The 15,860-nt window shown below is 44.2% G+C and overlaps 1 protein-coding gene across 1 annotated transcript; it reads right to left on the bottom strand.

Annotated features, from left to right (window-relative positions):
• Positions 1-503: 503 nt before the first annotated feature.
• HTR5A (5-hydroxytryptamine receptor 5A) lies at positions 504-14,293 on the bottom strand. The gene is made up of 2 exons (XM_043590492.1): positions 13,044-14,293; positions 504-2,213 (listed from the first exon to the last, which is right to left on the bottom strand). The coding sequence occupies exons 1-2, from the start codon at positions 13,779-13,781 to the stop codon at positions 1,881-1,883; spliced, it is 1,071 nt and encodes a 356-aa protein (XP_043446427.1). The 5' UTR covers positions 13,782-14,293; the 3' UTR covers positions 504-1,880.
• Between the last annotated feature and the right edge of the window lie 1,567 nt (positions 14,294-15,860).

The following is a 15,860-nucleotide window of genomic DNA, read 5'->3' as shown; positions in this document are numbered from 1 at the left end:
AACTGAAGTGAACAATCCGTATTGTAAAATATCTGTGGGTTGGGTGCCTGGGTGGCTCGGTCACTTAAGCATCTGACTCTTGGTTTCAGTTCAGGTCAAGAGCTCACAGTTCATGGGTTTGAGCCCCACACCAGGCTCTGTGCTGACAGCATGGAACCTGCTTAGGATTCTCTCTCTCTCTCTCTCTCTCTCTGCTCCTTCCTCTCCCTCTGTCTGTCTGTCTCTCTCTCTCTCAAAAAAAAAAACAAAAAGAAATGAAAATATTTGTAGGTTTGGCACTTCAAGTTATAAAAACAGAAGGCAGAAAAACCTAAGAATGTTTCCAAGCAAATTCTTCCATGAACTTGCTTCAATGCATAGATAAGAGGTCTGCACTTAGCATCATCATCCATGACCCACAGAAGCTGTGCAACATTTCCTCATCTGCTCACATTCTTTGAGTAAAGAATCTTGGCAGTAAACGCAAGACTAAACTTCCAGCCAAGACTGCAAATTCACACAGATTTCCTATTCTTGGTATAATTTATTATATACAAAAGAATACATATATATTTATGATAATAATCAAAGATTATTATGAGATATAGTTTTTGAATTCATGCATTGAAAGAACCAGGGACATAGTGGACCACAGGCACTTTTATTGCCCAAGATCTTTTTAAAGTTTTGTAGAATGGCCTAGGTTTTATATGATCATATAAACACCACACCATCACTTAAATGCCTTGACTCACTTATATAGAGGTGTCAACCTGCCGAGGACCGAGGCCACATTTTACCATATTTCTGCTTTTCTCATTAGTTACTAGTAGTGTTGGCCTCAAAATGGGCATTCACACATCAGTAAAAAATAGCAAATTAACCAACTGTCCCTTTAAAGTGTACATGTTCGGTAAATATACCTTCACAGTCCTTGGTTATGAGACTAAAAGAAGCCGCCAGCTTCATGACACCTGTTTTCCTCTAACCTCATGATCCAAGGATAAAGGTCTTTGTCCTGCAACATTTGAATAAATTCTATACAAAGAAACTCCATAGAAAATAAGCAAGTTTGACAGAGTCTACAAAACTAGTCTATTTTTCTATGGTTTGTGCACAGTTGCCTCAGAATGGTGGGAGATATTTGGTTTGACTTTTAGCTCCTGTTCCAACTTGATGGGTTGGATTTTAGAATAAACTGGCCTTTGGAACATTCACCTCCTCCAGAGTTCTGTGTGTGTGTGTGTGCGCGCGCATGCACACACACACACACACACACATGTGGTTGCCACAAACAAAGCTTTAAAGCCAGTATTCACTGGTCTTACAGCTGTGGCCATGTGCTTTAATAGGTTCAGAGACAATATTTTATGGCCAAACCCTGGGACATACACAATAAGTACTAGGGTATATTTAACAGGACCACAGAATGGAACGTTCGAAATAAGGACTATTCCACAAAACTTGGAATTATGGTTTCCTACCCCTCGGATATCGCAGTATGACTTCTAATTCATCATCTTCCACCCATTCTCTATCTGTCCATGTTGCTTTATTTCCTCCCTCTCATCTTCTATGTCTGACTTCTCTGGGGCAAGGACGATGACCATGCTGGAGTGGATTTGGGGGAGGAAAGGGCACTTTGTGGGCAAAGTCCGTGGCTGGTAGGTGCAGGGAGAGCAAGAACAGGTAAGTTAGATTAATAAGGTCACCAAAACTGTCTGGGAAGACCCACATTCCTGCCTTGGAGCATGGAAGGGAGGGCTAGTTCTGAAGACGACCCCGGAGAACCCCGAGGACTTGCCTCTTCCGTGTAGTACTGGGTATTTATGGGGAAGTAGGTAGAATTGGAAATTTGATTGAGTTACAGGACAGCTCCTTCCTATCCCCAGGCCTCGTGCTCAGTGTTGCTTAGAAAAGAAGTTCTTGAAGGCGCTGTTGTAGTTCTTGTTGAAAGCTGTATAGATCAGGGGGTTAAAGAAGGAGTTGGAGTAGCCAAGCCAAAGGAAGATGCTCTTCCAGATGGTGGGGATGTCGCAGGAACACAGGGGGCTGATGAGCTCCGTGGTGAAGAAAGGGATCCAGCAGAGCGCAAACACCCCAATGAGGATGCCCACCATCAGGGCGGCCTTCTGCTCTTTCTGCTCCCTCCACGTGTCCCCTTCTGTCTGGAAGGTGACGGTGGTGTGGCGGACTGTGAACACCATCTGAGGCTGCTGAGCAGAGGTCTTCGCCTGGAAGAGATAAGCAGAAGCTTCATGAAGAGCCACCTTCTTGTGCCTTCCAGACGCTGGGTCCTGCACATCCACTTGAAGAGAAAGCCCTTGATCATTGCGTGCGGGAGACTGACTGCCTGGGGAGCCCACCCTCAGCCGTGGAAACGTGGTGACAGAGCTGGCATTTGCTTACGTCTTAGAAGTGGAAGGAAAATGGGAACACCCATAATAAACATGATGAAGATGAATTTCCCACTGCTGCCTGTTCAACAACAAACAAAAAATAAGCCAGTCACATAGTGTGTGTAATTCGGTGACAAAGGCACATGAGTAATCTAAAGTGCTCCGAATCCTTGTCAAACCCTGGGACAATTAAAGTCTGACTTTCTAAAATCCTCACAACTTTCTGAAATCTTTGTAACTTTCTGTGCTCATGTGAATCCTCCCTCAAGGAATTTTCTAGAACTTTTCTCCTGGTGTCAGTTTCCCAGGACTGTTTGGGACAGTTCGCTCACCAGGACACTTACCTCCCTCGGGGCTTCATGGAAAGCAGACTTTCATTCCCTAGCGGGTGAGACTACGTGGACGTTCGATATCATTCTTCCCAGCCCAACCCAGCGGATTCAGCATTCTGTGATCCCAGTGCATTTGAAAAGGATGCTCACACAGCTCTCTCTCAATAGCACACAAACTTTTAGGCGAAGGACCAGGTCAGAGGGTCATTCTTGTTAACCTAACCCCCTTGACCAGTTCATGGCTACATCTACAGATTGGGAGTCCAAAGGAATCGATTTATCTGTTCATGGAGCATAACGGAGGTATAAATAAGGACACTATGGTTAAGGTAATATTAGCTGCTATATGAATTCTTAAATTTGCATGATAGCCTTCTTGTTATTTGCTTGAAGAATAGTGAAGTACCAAGTATTGTGCAATCAAAAAAGAAAATCATAAATATTGGAACAAATAGTCTACAACACCACAACCTGGAAAAATGGACATAAAGTGAGAAGTGAAAACCTCTTTCTAGACCCCAGCCTCACCCCGAGATGTGCCACAGTGACCTTTCATATATTATTAGTGCATATCCGGTAGTGCATTGCAGGGAATTCATTTATGGAAATGCAACACAATATTCAGCTTTATTTTTCCGCACAAATGGGAAAACCGACCAATTTCTTAATAAAACTCAGACCCAAAAACGGAATCAGGGAAGCGATTTTTACCCCTTTTCCAAGGGTGGCAACTTGAAGCAACATTCTGGTCCTGACTTTAAAACCCCTAAAAATTCTCCTCCCTCTCAGCACTTTTTCAGGGGTAGCACTGGCCACTCAGGGTTGTGACTCCCCTGTGACCACCCCTTAATTCTCTATAGCACAACTGATATAAAAGTAGAACACTTAAACTAGACTTTGTCAAAGGCTCTGGTCTAACAGTAGAAATAAATACAGCAACACACAGCCAGATATTCTGGCTTTGGAGATATGGCACTCTTTTGGGAAACAGCCAAACCCTCCCATCTTGACTCCCTGTCTGCCTTCCCTGTGGTCATTAGCCTTTTCAGACTGACTCCAGAAGCCCCCGCGTAGTCCTTTATGCACTCAAATTCCAGTTACAAGACATGATGAGCCTCACAACGAAACTACCAATGGAAGACCAGCCTTCTGTAAGGATGAGATATATCCCCGTGTTGGCACATTATGTTTGTAGGAGTTTCCTGTTGCATAATGGGAAAAAGTTGCAAGGTTTCCAGGCATATGACCTACATTTAAGTGTAGGATTTGAATATTTCTATGGAAATTAGTCTTGGGAAAGGGAGCTGACGTTTTATAGGACACTTTTATGGAAGTTCATCACTTTAGTCGCGGTCCCTGTACAGGAACGTGAAGTGCCGTACGTGCAGGCCTGCTTGTATGGGCATTTGGCAGTCATCCTATAAAACCTGATGTTCTTCCAGTTTACCTGGGTTCCTACAGGTGATGAGCTGTTCCCAGATAAAACGGACATTCGCTGGATCTGCAAGAATCGTCCGCTGTGTAATGGTTCTAATGTTGAATGAAGGGCATTCTTAAAGATATCCCAGGGAGTTTATTCCTAAGTCTGTCTTCAGGAGGACTTTCCCCGTGTCAATAGGGGGGCTCAGCTAAACCCTCGCAGGGGTTACATGCATGTTCTTTCCTCACGGAGTTGTTAGTACAGCAGTGGGGAGCCCACGTCCATAGCCCCTTCCAACAGACTCAAGATTCCTGTTTTAACCATTCTCTTTCATGTCCCATGGGAACCCCTTACGGTTCTGCTTTAGATTCAGATTAAATATTTTCTCTGAATACTATCTTTTTCTGGTTTTCTGTGAGTCAGGAGTTATTTATAGGTTAGTCCTAGAACCCCACGTGACTCAGAAAAGCACATTTTCTAGGACCTCGATATGAAACGTTGACTGTTTAACTGGGCCCCTCTTCATGCATCCTTCAACACCAACTCACCTGACAGAAGAAAGAGGGCCACGGATTTAAAATGGTTCTTCTGGGACAGCAGAGGCTCCGCTGGAAGGAGGATCTTTGTCGTCTGGGAAGTTTCAGGTTTCTAGTGTCTCATGGCTTTTTGTTGCTCGCCCTGTGGCTTTCTGACTCAGGGACTCCTTAGCTCTTTGCTTTCTGCTAATCAATGATTACAATAAAGCGCCTAACTGAGTCTTGAGAATAGAACTCTATTAATTACGCTATCAATTGCTCAACACGCAATTCACAGAAAAAGAAGTAGGAGGATAAAAAATAAAGTGGACATCCAAGCCAAATTAGACTTTTCTTAATCATCTTTGTAATGCTGTATCATTTGAAGCACACATCTCACAATTTAGGATACACATACAAAATTTTTCTAGGTGAACAATTAGCCTCATCTCTCCAAATAAATGCGTTCTTTGGGGGACGTGTACTTATGTGTCAGACTTCTCATTTTTCTGAAATCGTTATGTACTAAATAACGATTTACGGGTTAATCATAAACCTAGTAGGTTTCTTTCATTTCCTCTAACCACTCAGCTTCGCCTTCCTATTAATATCACACATAATTGATAGATTACCATCAATGGTAGGTACTGCAGTTCAAGGATGAAGACTGTTACCTTAGAAGTGGTTTTGGGTGGTTTGCAGGTTAGACCAGCCCACTGTCAGAATGGAAGATGGACCGATGAACCAGGATGCTCAAACTAGAAATGGTCTTACACGTTAAGGGAGGGCTCCACACAGGGGAGGGTGAAAACATCGCTTGAACTTCCCAACAAACTTAGGAAGACTGATTGTTCTGTGGCTATGGCAACAAGGAGTCTTGCTGTTTACATATCTTCCACTGACCAGGGACAATCCCCCTCTGTGAATACTCATTTGCAAACCACACAATCCATGTCTGGCCTCGAACGTCAGCCAGTTAGGATGGGACTCACCCCCAATAAATGCTCCTCTGAGCACCAATCAATTGACAGCAGTCTCACCGAGGAACCTCGTCTTAGGGGGATGTCAGTTCACTGCCCTGAACTCCACGCTGTCCCCAGTCCCCACAGGTGGTCGGCATTCTGCTCCATTCTGGATACGGTGCTTGACAAGTATAGTTTCTTCTCACTGTAGTAAGCAGTTTGGCATTTATTTCTGTTTCAGATACTGTGTGGTGGTCGTATCATCCTTGGACAGTTCAACAGAGTCCACTGAGATCATTTTGAAGACCCTCACAGGACGCTTGGACCACAGGTGTGTTCACTGGAGCCCAGACTCCAGGGGCACTCAGAATCTGTAGCCAGCTGTGGTGGTCTCAACAGCTCCAACCAGCTCCAATGGGCTCTTTTTGCTCTCTGAATTTTGTTATCCTAGGACTTGTAACCAAAAGTGTCTTTGGTTAAGGTCTTTAGACTTAGGTCTTTGTACCAGGTAACTAGACCTTTGATTGAGATGTATACTATTTGGTAATTGACTTAGATCTTTGTGCAAGCCAATTATATCTCTCATCCTAGAGGTGTACCATTTGGCAAATATGTTTATGCCATTGACGTACTTATTCTACTGCTACTTGCTTTGCTTTTGCTATTATTTGTCTATATGTGCAAAGTCTGGTTTCATAGGGTAGTTTCGTTTGTTTTTCCTAGAGAGCCTTTCTCTCAGTTGAATATAAAATATAAAAAAAGATTGTTCTGTATGGCATTGGCTTGATAAACTTCTAATCCATTCCAAGCCAGACCTGAGGGCTAATGTTCTGAGGACGGATAGACTTAACACTAATTTGTGGAAAAGCAATTGATCAAACTTTGCTTTCGGTCCTTTACAAAATTTGAGGATATTCCCTGTCTTCTCAATTTGTGAAGGAATATCACTTTGTTTAGTTGGTATTCCAGCTCAATGAGTGTTGGGTTGGTGCTTGTATGGCCCCTTGCTAGCATCTGGTCAGGGATCCTTGGGCACTATTCACAGGCACTGACTGTTGGCCAACCATAGAGTCTTTCTTGTGTGTCATGGTTGGTCTAAACCAAGGACTCAACCTTCTCCTTTAGGAACTTTGACTTCCTATTTTAACTTGCACTATAATCTGAACTCCTGTGCTTTTCTCAACAAATGCCTTTTTAAAAAAACGTTCTTGATAAGGAACTTCTGACAAGTCAAAATTAGTAAATTCACCCAGATAAGAGCCCTAGAAAAATCCGGGGGAAAAAGACCAAACAGTTAACAGCTTCCTTCTTTAATTGGTATGCTAGGGCCTTAAACAAAATCTTAACTCTAAAATAGTCTCGAAGGTTTTGTAACATCCCCACACCCACCTGCCTTGCACATCTAGGTCTTGTATATTTCTACCTAGCTGCACCTGACTTCCTAAATGAACTGTCCTCTCTTCAGGGTTTTCTCAGAAAAAGCAAAGCCATATAGTAAATTTGCCAGATAAGGAGTCAAATCTATAGAATTTCCATTAAAACCCTGGCCTCAAGTTAAGTTAAGGGTTATAATTTAGAATTTTCCTAAACTTCAGAGAGAAAATAAAAATAAAAATGGTTATGGAATTCAGAATTTGGTGAGAGTATTGAACAAAATTCTTATTGTCTTGAACTACAAGTCTGTACCAGTGAGTGAAGTTAATTGAAGTCCCCTCAGATGGGGAAAAACAGATCCTTAAAAGTTGAAGGATAAAAAAGAGAAGAGCTATATAATCCAGCTATGAACATTTTAAATATAAAAATATATAAAACTATAAAATGTAAAAATCAGAAGCCCTTCTTTTAAGGAAAGATTGACTAGATGTTCCACATTGTAAACTAAATAAAGATAGAAAATAGACTTCTGGAAATGTTCAAACAGTATTCTGGTATAAACCCAGCATCTGAAGTTTAGAGTCTTGCCCTATCTTTCTATAAGTGGGCTCAAACTTGAATTAGGGAATTGAATAATAAAAAATAATGGAAATGTGAAATTACCAATTTAGAAAATATCCATTAAGGGACTAGACGTTTCCAGATATCCTTAGAAAAATAAATTATCTAGAAAGCAATACAGGATATGTTTCTCTAGATGAAACATCCCAAAGGACCTCTGTTGTCAAAGGTTTGGGAGTCTAGACAAGGACCCTTGTGAGTATTGCCAGCAGAAAAATCCTTGAAAAAATCAGTGTTCCATACTGGCTACAAGTAAAGATGACAACTATCTAAAATCTGTCCAGTGAAGTCCCTCTGAGGGAGACATTATCACCCAACAAATCCCTGTCCTTCTAAATTTACAAGGGGAGTTGTCTATCATTGTAGATGTACAACAATACAGCTTTCTTATAGGCATCACTATAACTGCCATTATCCCCATAATTATAGAACAACAGATCCTTCAGCCTAAAATTTTACCATTGTCTGAAAAGGAAACAGCAAATTGACTTGAAATAAGTTAAAAGCAAATGAAGAAAACTAGAGAAAATTTTCTTTAAAAAAGTAATTAGTTATACCAGATGGTGAAAGAAGATCATGAAAGACAAATTTGTGGCTAGAGAGTAAATTTCTAAAGGCTTGAGGGAAAGTGAACTTCATTTGAAAAATTCAAGCAATGAAAATCTTTCATAATTTTGTGTGCCAACTCAAGGCTGGTATTTTAGGATCATTATTAGAAGAATAGTTCTTTAGTTTCTATAACACACCTACAAATTTAAGAAGTAAGATCTGCTTCCAGATGAAATGTACTGCAGCCCTTGTATATTATCAGATTATAGCTGATCTACACATGAAAATACTTACACTCTGTGTAATTCCAGACATTATCAAACACATGGCAATAGGTCTAGAATCCTATGAATAAAGGACACCACAGAGAGAAAGATTAATTGGAATAGAATGCATAAAGTCCAGATTGATTCTTCCTAGCTTATCATTAATCTGCCTTTTGTACAAATATGATAATGCTGGGCCATGCTCTAGGTAGATGAATTCAGCAACATGGTGCCTATCAGAGAACTGTTGTCTCTTGAAGGCCAACCCTCAGTTCAGTAATAAAGGTTTTTCCCTTTGTTTCGGAGAAATTACATGACTAAAATTAGTCACCACATTTTAAGACCTTATATTAAGCCTTTAAATCTTGTTATTATACATAGACAATCCCTACTGCTAATCAAAACCACCCACATTTTTCTACTCGTTGATTAATCATGATTCATTGTCACCTTCTCTTTCTCCTATTACCACCCATTGGTTTAACACTAACAATCCGGCGACTGTATAATCCTTAGCCAATGAAGGTAAGTCTCATGATTGTGTTTCTGTAACTGAAGAAGTGTCCTTGCCCCAAGCAGAATTTTTTTCACTCTTGTTTGAAATTACAACTTACTATTCTTTGTTGGTGGGTGTTACACTGAAAATAAAAATAATGTGTAATAATCAATTTGATATGTAATAAGTAGTTCAGTCTTTCTCATAAAACGTAATTTCATATCAGAAGCCAAACTGTTCAATGACTCAACGGTGGCTGCTTCTAGGGCATATAAAATTGCTAAAATAATAGAAGAGGAGGTATAGGAACTAACAACTGGTATGCTTTCCAGATAATTCACTTCTTCAACATGCTATAGAAGCACCTTCTTCAGGCGTTCTTTAAAAATGAACAACAAATGTGAATTACTCGGTTGGTGACTTAATGCTCTCTGAAATTATCCTAAACTGCAGTGTTAGGATTCAGGGAGGATGACCTCAACATTAGCTGCAGACAATGCCCAGAAGTAGAGGGGTAGGCGTTGGCTGCTAATCAAGAAGCTTGACCAAGCAGATGAGTACATGAAGACTGTCTGACAATATACCTATAGCTTCACTGAAGTTGATCACATCTCTTGTACACCTCCAGGGTTCTTTATCCCATACTAAACTCACGCTTTTTCATGTCAATCAAGAAACAAGATTGATTGTTCAGTAGGGCCATCGGTTAGGCCATTTCAAGGACTAACTCTCCAATGCCCTCAATGGATTATATCTCCTTACAAAGAGTCCAAACGGTTACAACTCTTTCAGGGAAACGATTCCTGAGAATACTGACCTCATCCATAGGAGTCAGACAACTTGAAGTTTTCATTTAAAAAAAATGGTTGGCACAATAATGTCTACATTGGCTGACATAGTAAATTGTACAGTCTACGCTCTGGGGGCACAACAAAGCAGTTTAAGTATCTTAACTCAAAAAATATTGACTAATAAAATCACTCCAGATTTGCTTTTGGCCAGCCAAGGAGGAGTCTACCCACTAACACTAAGTAAGACTTCACATTGTACCTAGATTAACACTACAGGTAAGATACAACTATTTTTAAACTAAAAGAAAAGGCAAACTAGCGGTCTTAGGTAGACACAGGGAATCTTTGGGACTGGCTTTGATTAAGACTAGAAAATCCTGGGTCATGACTTGGGAGATCTTCCAGGCCCTTCTTATAATACTTCTACTTGTTTGCCTCAGAGTTGTCCAATGCTTGGTAGCCAGAGCTTAAATGCTTCTGCACTGCTCTGTCCTGAGAAATGATTGGAAATTACATTGACTGATGTGCAATTTGAGCATCAGATCTCCACAGATGAAACTTCATCTTCCGGGAGAATCACCAACAGTGGTCACTATCTGGTTAGTCCTTGAGGGTTTCTCTCAAAGCTTTGGCTGAATAAGGACCAAGAGTGGGAGCCTGAGAACTAAATGTTCCCACAAACTTAGGACAAGACTGTGTGTTCTATAGCCTAGAGCCAGCTTAAACTTGGTCTATTGATCAGGGGCAATTCAACTCAATGGACTTATTTTACAAGCCAACCTAGCAGTGTCAGTCCCAGGTCAACCTGGGTTGGATTCATTCCAGTAAACCCCTACTGGGATGACAACCAACCAACAAATTTAAGACTCATACAGATGATGTCAGCCTACCTATATCTCTCAAAGCCTCCCAATGTCTGAACTCCAAGCTTTCTAAAAATGCTATTTAAGATCAACATTCTTCTCTGCTCAGAGAGATTGTGCCTGGCCAGCATGGTTCAGCCATACACTAGTAAATAATAAATTCAGCATTATCTTTTTATGCCAGATCTTTGGTAGTGTTTTCATCATCCTTTTTTTGAGGGCAAAGCCCATCTCTTGTGTTGCCAGTTCCCATCTCAGTGTCCGACATAGGTTAGGTTCTCAGTAATATCCTTGGAGAAAACTCAGCAGATAAAGAAGGAGGAAGTATTGTGTTTCCCTGGGTAACACAGCTAGTTGGTGGTAGAACTGTATTTAGAAATTTTGGCACCTGCTACCATGGAGAAATCAGGAGACCTGGTTTGTAATTAACCCTTCACAGTAACATGAGGACAGAGGCAGCCCCATATTGTATGTGGAACCCTGGATCATTTGGAGGTCTTGCAAAGCCAAGACAAACCATTTTTTAAAAGTTATCTGGCAGAGAAAGGAGAGAAAATGAAACAGTGCAGACTAGTGTATAAAAGCACAAAGATATCATGATGCTTTGTTTCTGTTGTCTCCAGAGCAGAGCGGTAAAAGCCTGCATCGCCTTGCAGTAAGCCTCACAAGAAAAACGGTGACTGCTTTCCTTTTAAAGCTGTATCTAGTACCAATTGTAAACCATTTACCTGGATAAGCATCCCAGCAGAAGAGAGTCTGTGTAAGGAGGACACTTGAAGGCAGTCAGTCCTCTTGGTCCTGACCTGGGCTTGGGGTGATTCTCATACACATGGAAGTTCCCGACAGTCTGGTGCTGTGAGCACTCTTAGCCATCAGCACTCCTCATTCAGGTTAGAAATCTAATAGGTCAAGGTTTCCCAAATTTGGCATTACTGTCGTTTTGGCCTGAATTATTTTTTGTGGGGGCTGTCCTGTCCACTGTACAATGTTTAGCCCCACCCCTTGCCTCTAACACTAGATGCCATTAACACTCTCTCCCAAACTTTGATAATCAGAAATGTCTCCAGACATCCCAAATGGAGGGGGCAAATCACCCCTGGTTGAGACCATTGTTCCAGATAAAAGGATAGGTAGCCTCTGACCCTCTTTTCCTTCTTTCTTCCAGAATGATGCACTTTTTTCTCCATTACCTACACCTCTGGTCCCTCTAAGCTTGATTGACTGGTTATTGTTGGAGTTAGCCTCTGATCAGGAAAACAGAACCACATTACAGCATCCACAGTAGGTGTTTACCTCCCTCACTAGAGGGAACTCTTCATGGGCAAAGATGACGTCTTTCATTGTTTCACTCCTACCACCATCCCCATAGTATGTGCTTGATATGCTTAATTGAATTTATGTGGTTGTCCTAGAGCCCCTGACAGAAAATGGGGCTGTGTCGATTTCTGATCTCACTTAAAAAAGTGAATTAGGCTCAAGGGATCACCTTGGCAATGAGTTGGTCAGGGGGGACGCAATCCCCACACCCCATGGGTTCAGTTGTCGTATGTTTCCTGAATTGAAATCAGGGTTGGATTATTAAGAGTTAACAAGAAACAGAAAAGTGTGGCGGAGAGAGAACTGGAAGAGAGCCCTCACTGTGGTTGTGATGATTGTCCTACAGAAAATGCCACTTGCAAAGAGCTGGGGAATTGTCTGCCTTAGATTTTTAATCCCTCTCCCCGCCCCCCGCCCCGTAGCCTGTCTGGGAAGGCAAACAGGTGATCCTCAGCTATACACAGAAGCCTGACAGGGCTGGGGCTAGACCCAGAGAACAGCACCACAGGCAACGATGGGACATAACAAATGCAGGCTTGGAGACAGACAAAGATCTGTAATCTCACACCAGGGGAAGAGGACGCTGCAGAACTGCAGAGAGTAATCCAGGAGACCCTGGATTCTGCAAAGCTAGCTGCTTTAATTTGCAAAGAAAAAAAAAATAGATTGGGTCGAAACATGAATCTGCTTGGCCTGCTGTTTGGCAATCTTTCTGCCAAGGCACCTCACCATCTGTCCCTTCCTTCCTCATTGAGCAGCTCAGTCCAAATGCAGGAAGCTGCAAGTTTATCTAGTATAGCCCCAGACACCTGCTTCTTCAGCCCTCCTACAGGGTGTGATAGAGTCACAGAATTTTAGAGCCAGATGGGACCCTGTGGAAGAATGTAGTCCAAACCCCTCATTTCCCATATGGGGGGGAAAAACCCATCAGAGATGGTAAAGACCATTATTGGCTCTGTGATACTGAGCGCGTTGGAGCAAAATCAGCCTCCGAGGGTTTCTTCAGCTACCCCGGTCTACCCCTTCCCCTTTGCCCCCACCCCTCCCCAAGAAAGGAAACTGAAAAGCTCACTTCCTACAAACTTTCAAGTCAGCGTGCTGGAGCTAAAGCCCGTAGGAACGCGAGTGAAGTATTTGCAAGGGTCACTAAAACACCCACCTCCACAGCCTCCGATATGGGTGAGACACTGTTGGTCCTGGAGCCCACGCGGAACCTGGCCGCCTTGTAGATCTTCCAGTACACGAAGAGCACGACGCAGAGGGGCAGGTAGAAGGCGCCCACGGTGGAGAACACGGTGTAGGACGGCTCGCGGCTCACCTGGCACTCCTCGCTGTCCTCAGAGTAGGTCTCCCCCCAGCCGAAGAGCAGCGGGGCCAGGGAGATCACGGCGGAGAGCGCCCAGGTGAGCACTATCATAACGTTGGAGACGCGCTTGCGGGTGCGCAGTGTGTATTGCAGGTGGCGGGTGATGGACCAGTAGCGGTCCAGCGCGATGGCCGTCACGTTCCAGATGCTGGCCGTGCAGCAGAGCACGTCGCATGCGATCCACAGCTGGCACAGTCGCCGGCCCAGCTGCCAGCGGCGCCCGGACAGCTCGTGCACCAGGCTCAGGGGCATGACCAGAGCGGCCACCAGCACATCCGAGATGGCCATGGACGCCACTAAGTTGTGTGGAACCCGGTGGAAGGTGCGCACACGGAGAATGGTCGCCAGCACCAGCAGGTTCCAGGAGAACGTGGCGGCCACCAGAAAGCCCAGAAAGGTCAGGATAAGCACACCGAAGACAGAGAGGAGGGGGCTGGGGCGCGAGTCTTCCGCGCCGAGGCCGCTGCGGTTGGTCTCCAAAGGGGCGGGGGTGGAGAGGGAAAAGTAGGTTAGGTTCACAGGCGAATCCATCTCTGGGTCAGGAGGCCGGCCCAGGGTGTGTGCAGGAGGGGAGTTCAGGAAGACAGACGGTGGCCACTGCGTCCAGAGCCACTTCGGATGTTTGCAACCTCTGGCTGGGGCTAGGGTTTCTGGGGATTGCCTATGAAACTGGCCCCAACCTTCTGCCGGCGAGCATCCGTGGGAGACGGCGCGGCGGAGAGGAGGGCGCTGGGCTGCGTCTGGCAGCCGGGGCCCGCCTAAGCTGTCACATGCCCAGGCTTTTCACCTCGGCGGAGACAGCAGTCTGGTCGCCCAGAGCCGAGCATCTCCCAGGTCGGGGAGGTGGGGGGGCGGGGAAGCTGGGCGACCCTGGAGCGTGTGGGTGCCTCTCCTGCTGGAGAGGATGCTGGTGCGTCAGAGCAGTACTCTCGCAGCCTTGCCTCCGTACCCGCCCCTCTCTCCAGGCAGCGGGCTGCAGCCTCAACTCCGTGCCAGGGAAGCCAAGCAGGGACCTGCTTTCGGGGACCTGCCTTCTGCTATCCCCCCCCCCCCCCCGCTGCCCCCCCCCCCCCGCCACCACCCGTCCCCTAGCCCCACCCCGTCTGGGGCTGCGGCTTTTGGAGAACGAACACTGGCGCGCGCGCGTCCAGACCTCCCTTATCAAAGTGGGGATCCAGCCTACGTAAGGCATCAGCTGATAAGGTCGCCTCTCCCCGCCTCTCTCCCCAGCACGCTGGTGCTGTCCATGGTGCTGCTGCCTCTCTCCACCGGGGCGCGGGGCTTGATGCTGTCCTCGGTACTGGCCCTGCTTTCTGAAATGGGCTTCCCTCATGGATCAAGTTTACCAATGAACTTCCCTTGAGACATTCCTGTAGCCACCCCCTGCCCACGATCCTCTAGGGGTGGTCTGCGTACCTTCAGTGGGTTCTCAGATTTCCTCAGGGACTTACATTTTGTAAGTGTATTCCAGGTTAAGCGTCTAAAATGGTATCACACTGGCTTTTCAACTACTGAAGATTTCAGTATACTATTGCATTCTTCCTACACAACACCCAGTGCTTCCCTTAAAGGGTAGTTTTCCTTTAAAGAGAAAAGGCAAGATAGTATTTACTGCTGTTCCTAGAGACGGTTGAGGCATTGGAACTCGAATGTTTAAACTATTTCCTCAGAATCACAGAAAAGCTGCAGTCTTTTCAGTGGACCCTATTAGATTTGCTCCCCATGAAGGGAAACATTGGAAACAAGTTATAAAAAACAACAACAACAACAACAACAACACTCCATCTCACTAGAAAAAAAAAAAGAGGGAGCATTTAACTCTTTCCCTGTGCATACACACATAACCATATATTCATTCACAGTAATTGCAAAAATATCAAAAGGCCCTACCCAGAAGTTATGATGTAAAGCTCTTTGCAGAGACATGATATACAAAGATAAAATAAACTAAGAAAACCAACATGACAGCAAGGAAAATAAGATGGCATTAAGCATTTTTAAAGTACATACAGTAGGGGGGCGCCTGGGTGGCTCAGTCAGTTAAGCATCCAACTTCGGCTCAGGTCATAATCTCACAGTTTGTGGGTTCGAGCCCCACGTCGGGCTCTGTGCTGCCAGCTCAGAGCCTGGAGCCTGCTTCAGATTCTGTCTCCTTCTCTCTCTGCCCCTCCCCCACTTGTGCTCTGTCTCTCAAAAATAAATAAATGTAAAAAATTTTTTTTCAGTACATACAGTAGGTATTATGAAGTCCCATACATTCACAAGTGGCAGGCCACAAATTTGGCCAAAAGCTTTTTAGCTATTTGAAAATGAGAAATACGTTTTGTTATAAGATTCAGTTTCTAAATGAGTATGATAAGCATCAGGAGACTGCACTGGGAAGAGAGAAACTTCTCCACTGGGGCCCATAAGAGAGAATGCTGTTGGAAAACGTTGATGAGAATATTCTTCATTCACACAAGATTACTCACAGAGCTGCTTCACCAAATATTCCTTAAACACACTGGATGGTGGCTGCCCGTGTACAGTGCTTCTGTGTGTGGGTCTAGTCAAGGGAAAACTTGTGCTCATTCAGAGCACATGACTTTCTTGGAGCCATAGAACCAATGG

The sequence above is a fragment of the Prionailurus bengalensis genome, chromosome A2 (assembly GCF_016509475.1).
Source record: "Prionailurus bengalensis isolate Pbe53 chromosome A2, Fcat_Pben_1.1_paternal_pri, whole genome shotgun sequence".
Taxonomy (NCBI): domain Eukaryota; kingdom Metazoa; phylum Chordata; class Mammalia; order Carnivora; family Felidae; genus Prionailurus; species Prionailurus bengalensis.
Note: the sequence above shows the minus strand (reverse complement) of the source record. Positions and strands in the feature narration are given on the sequence as shown.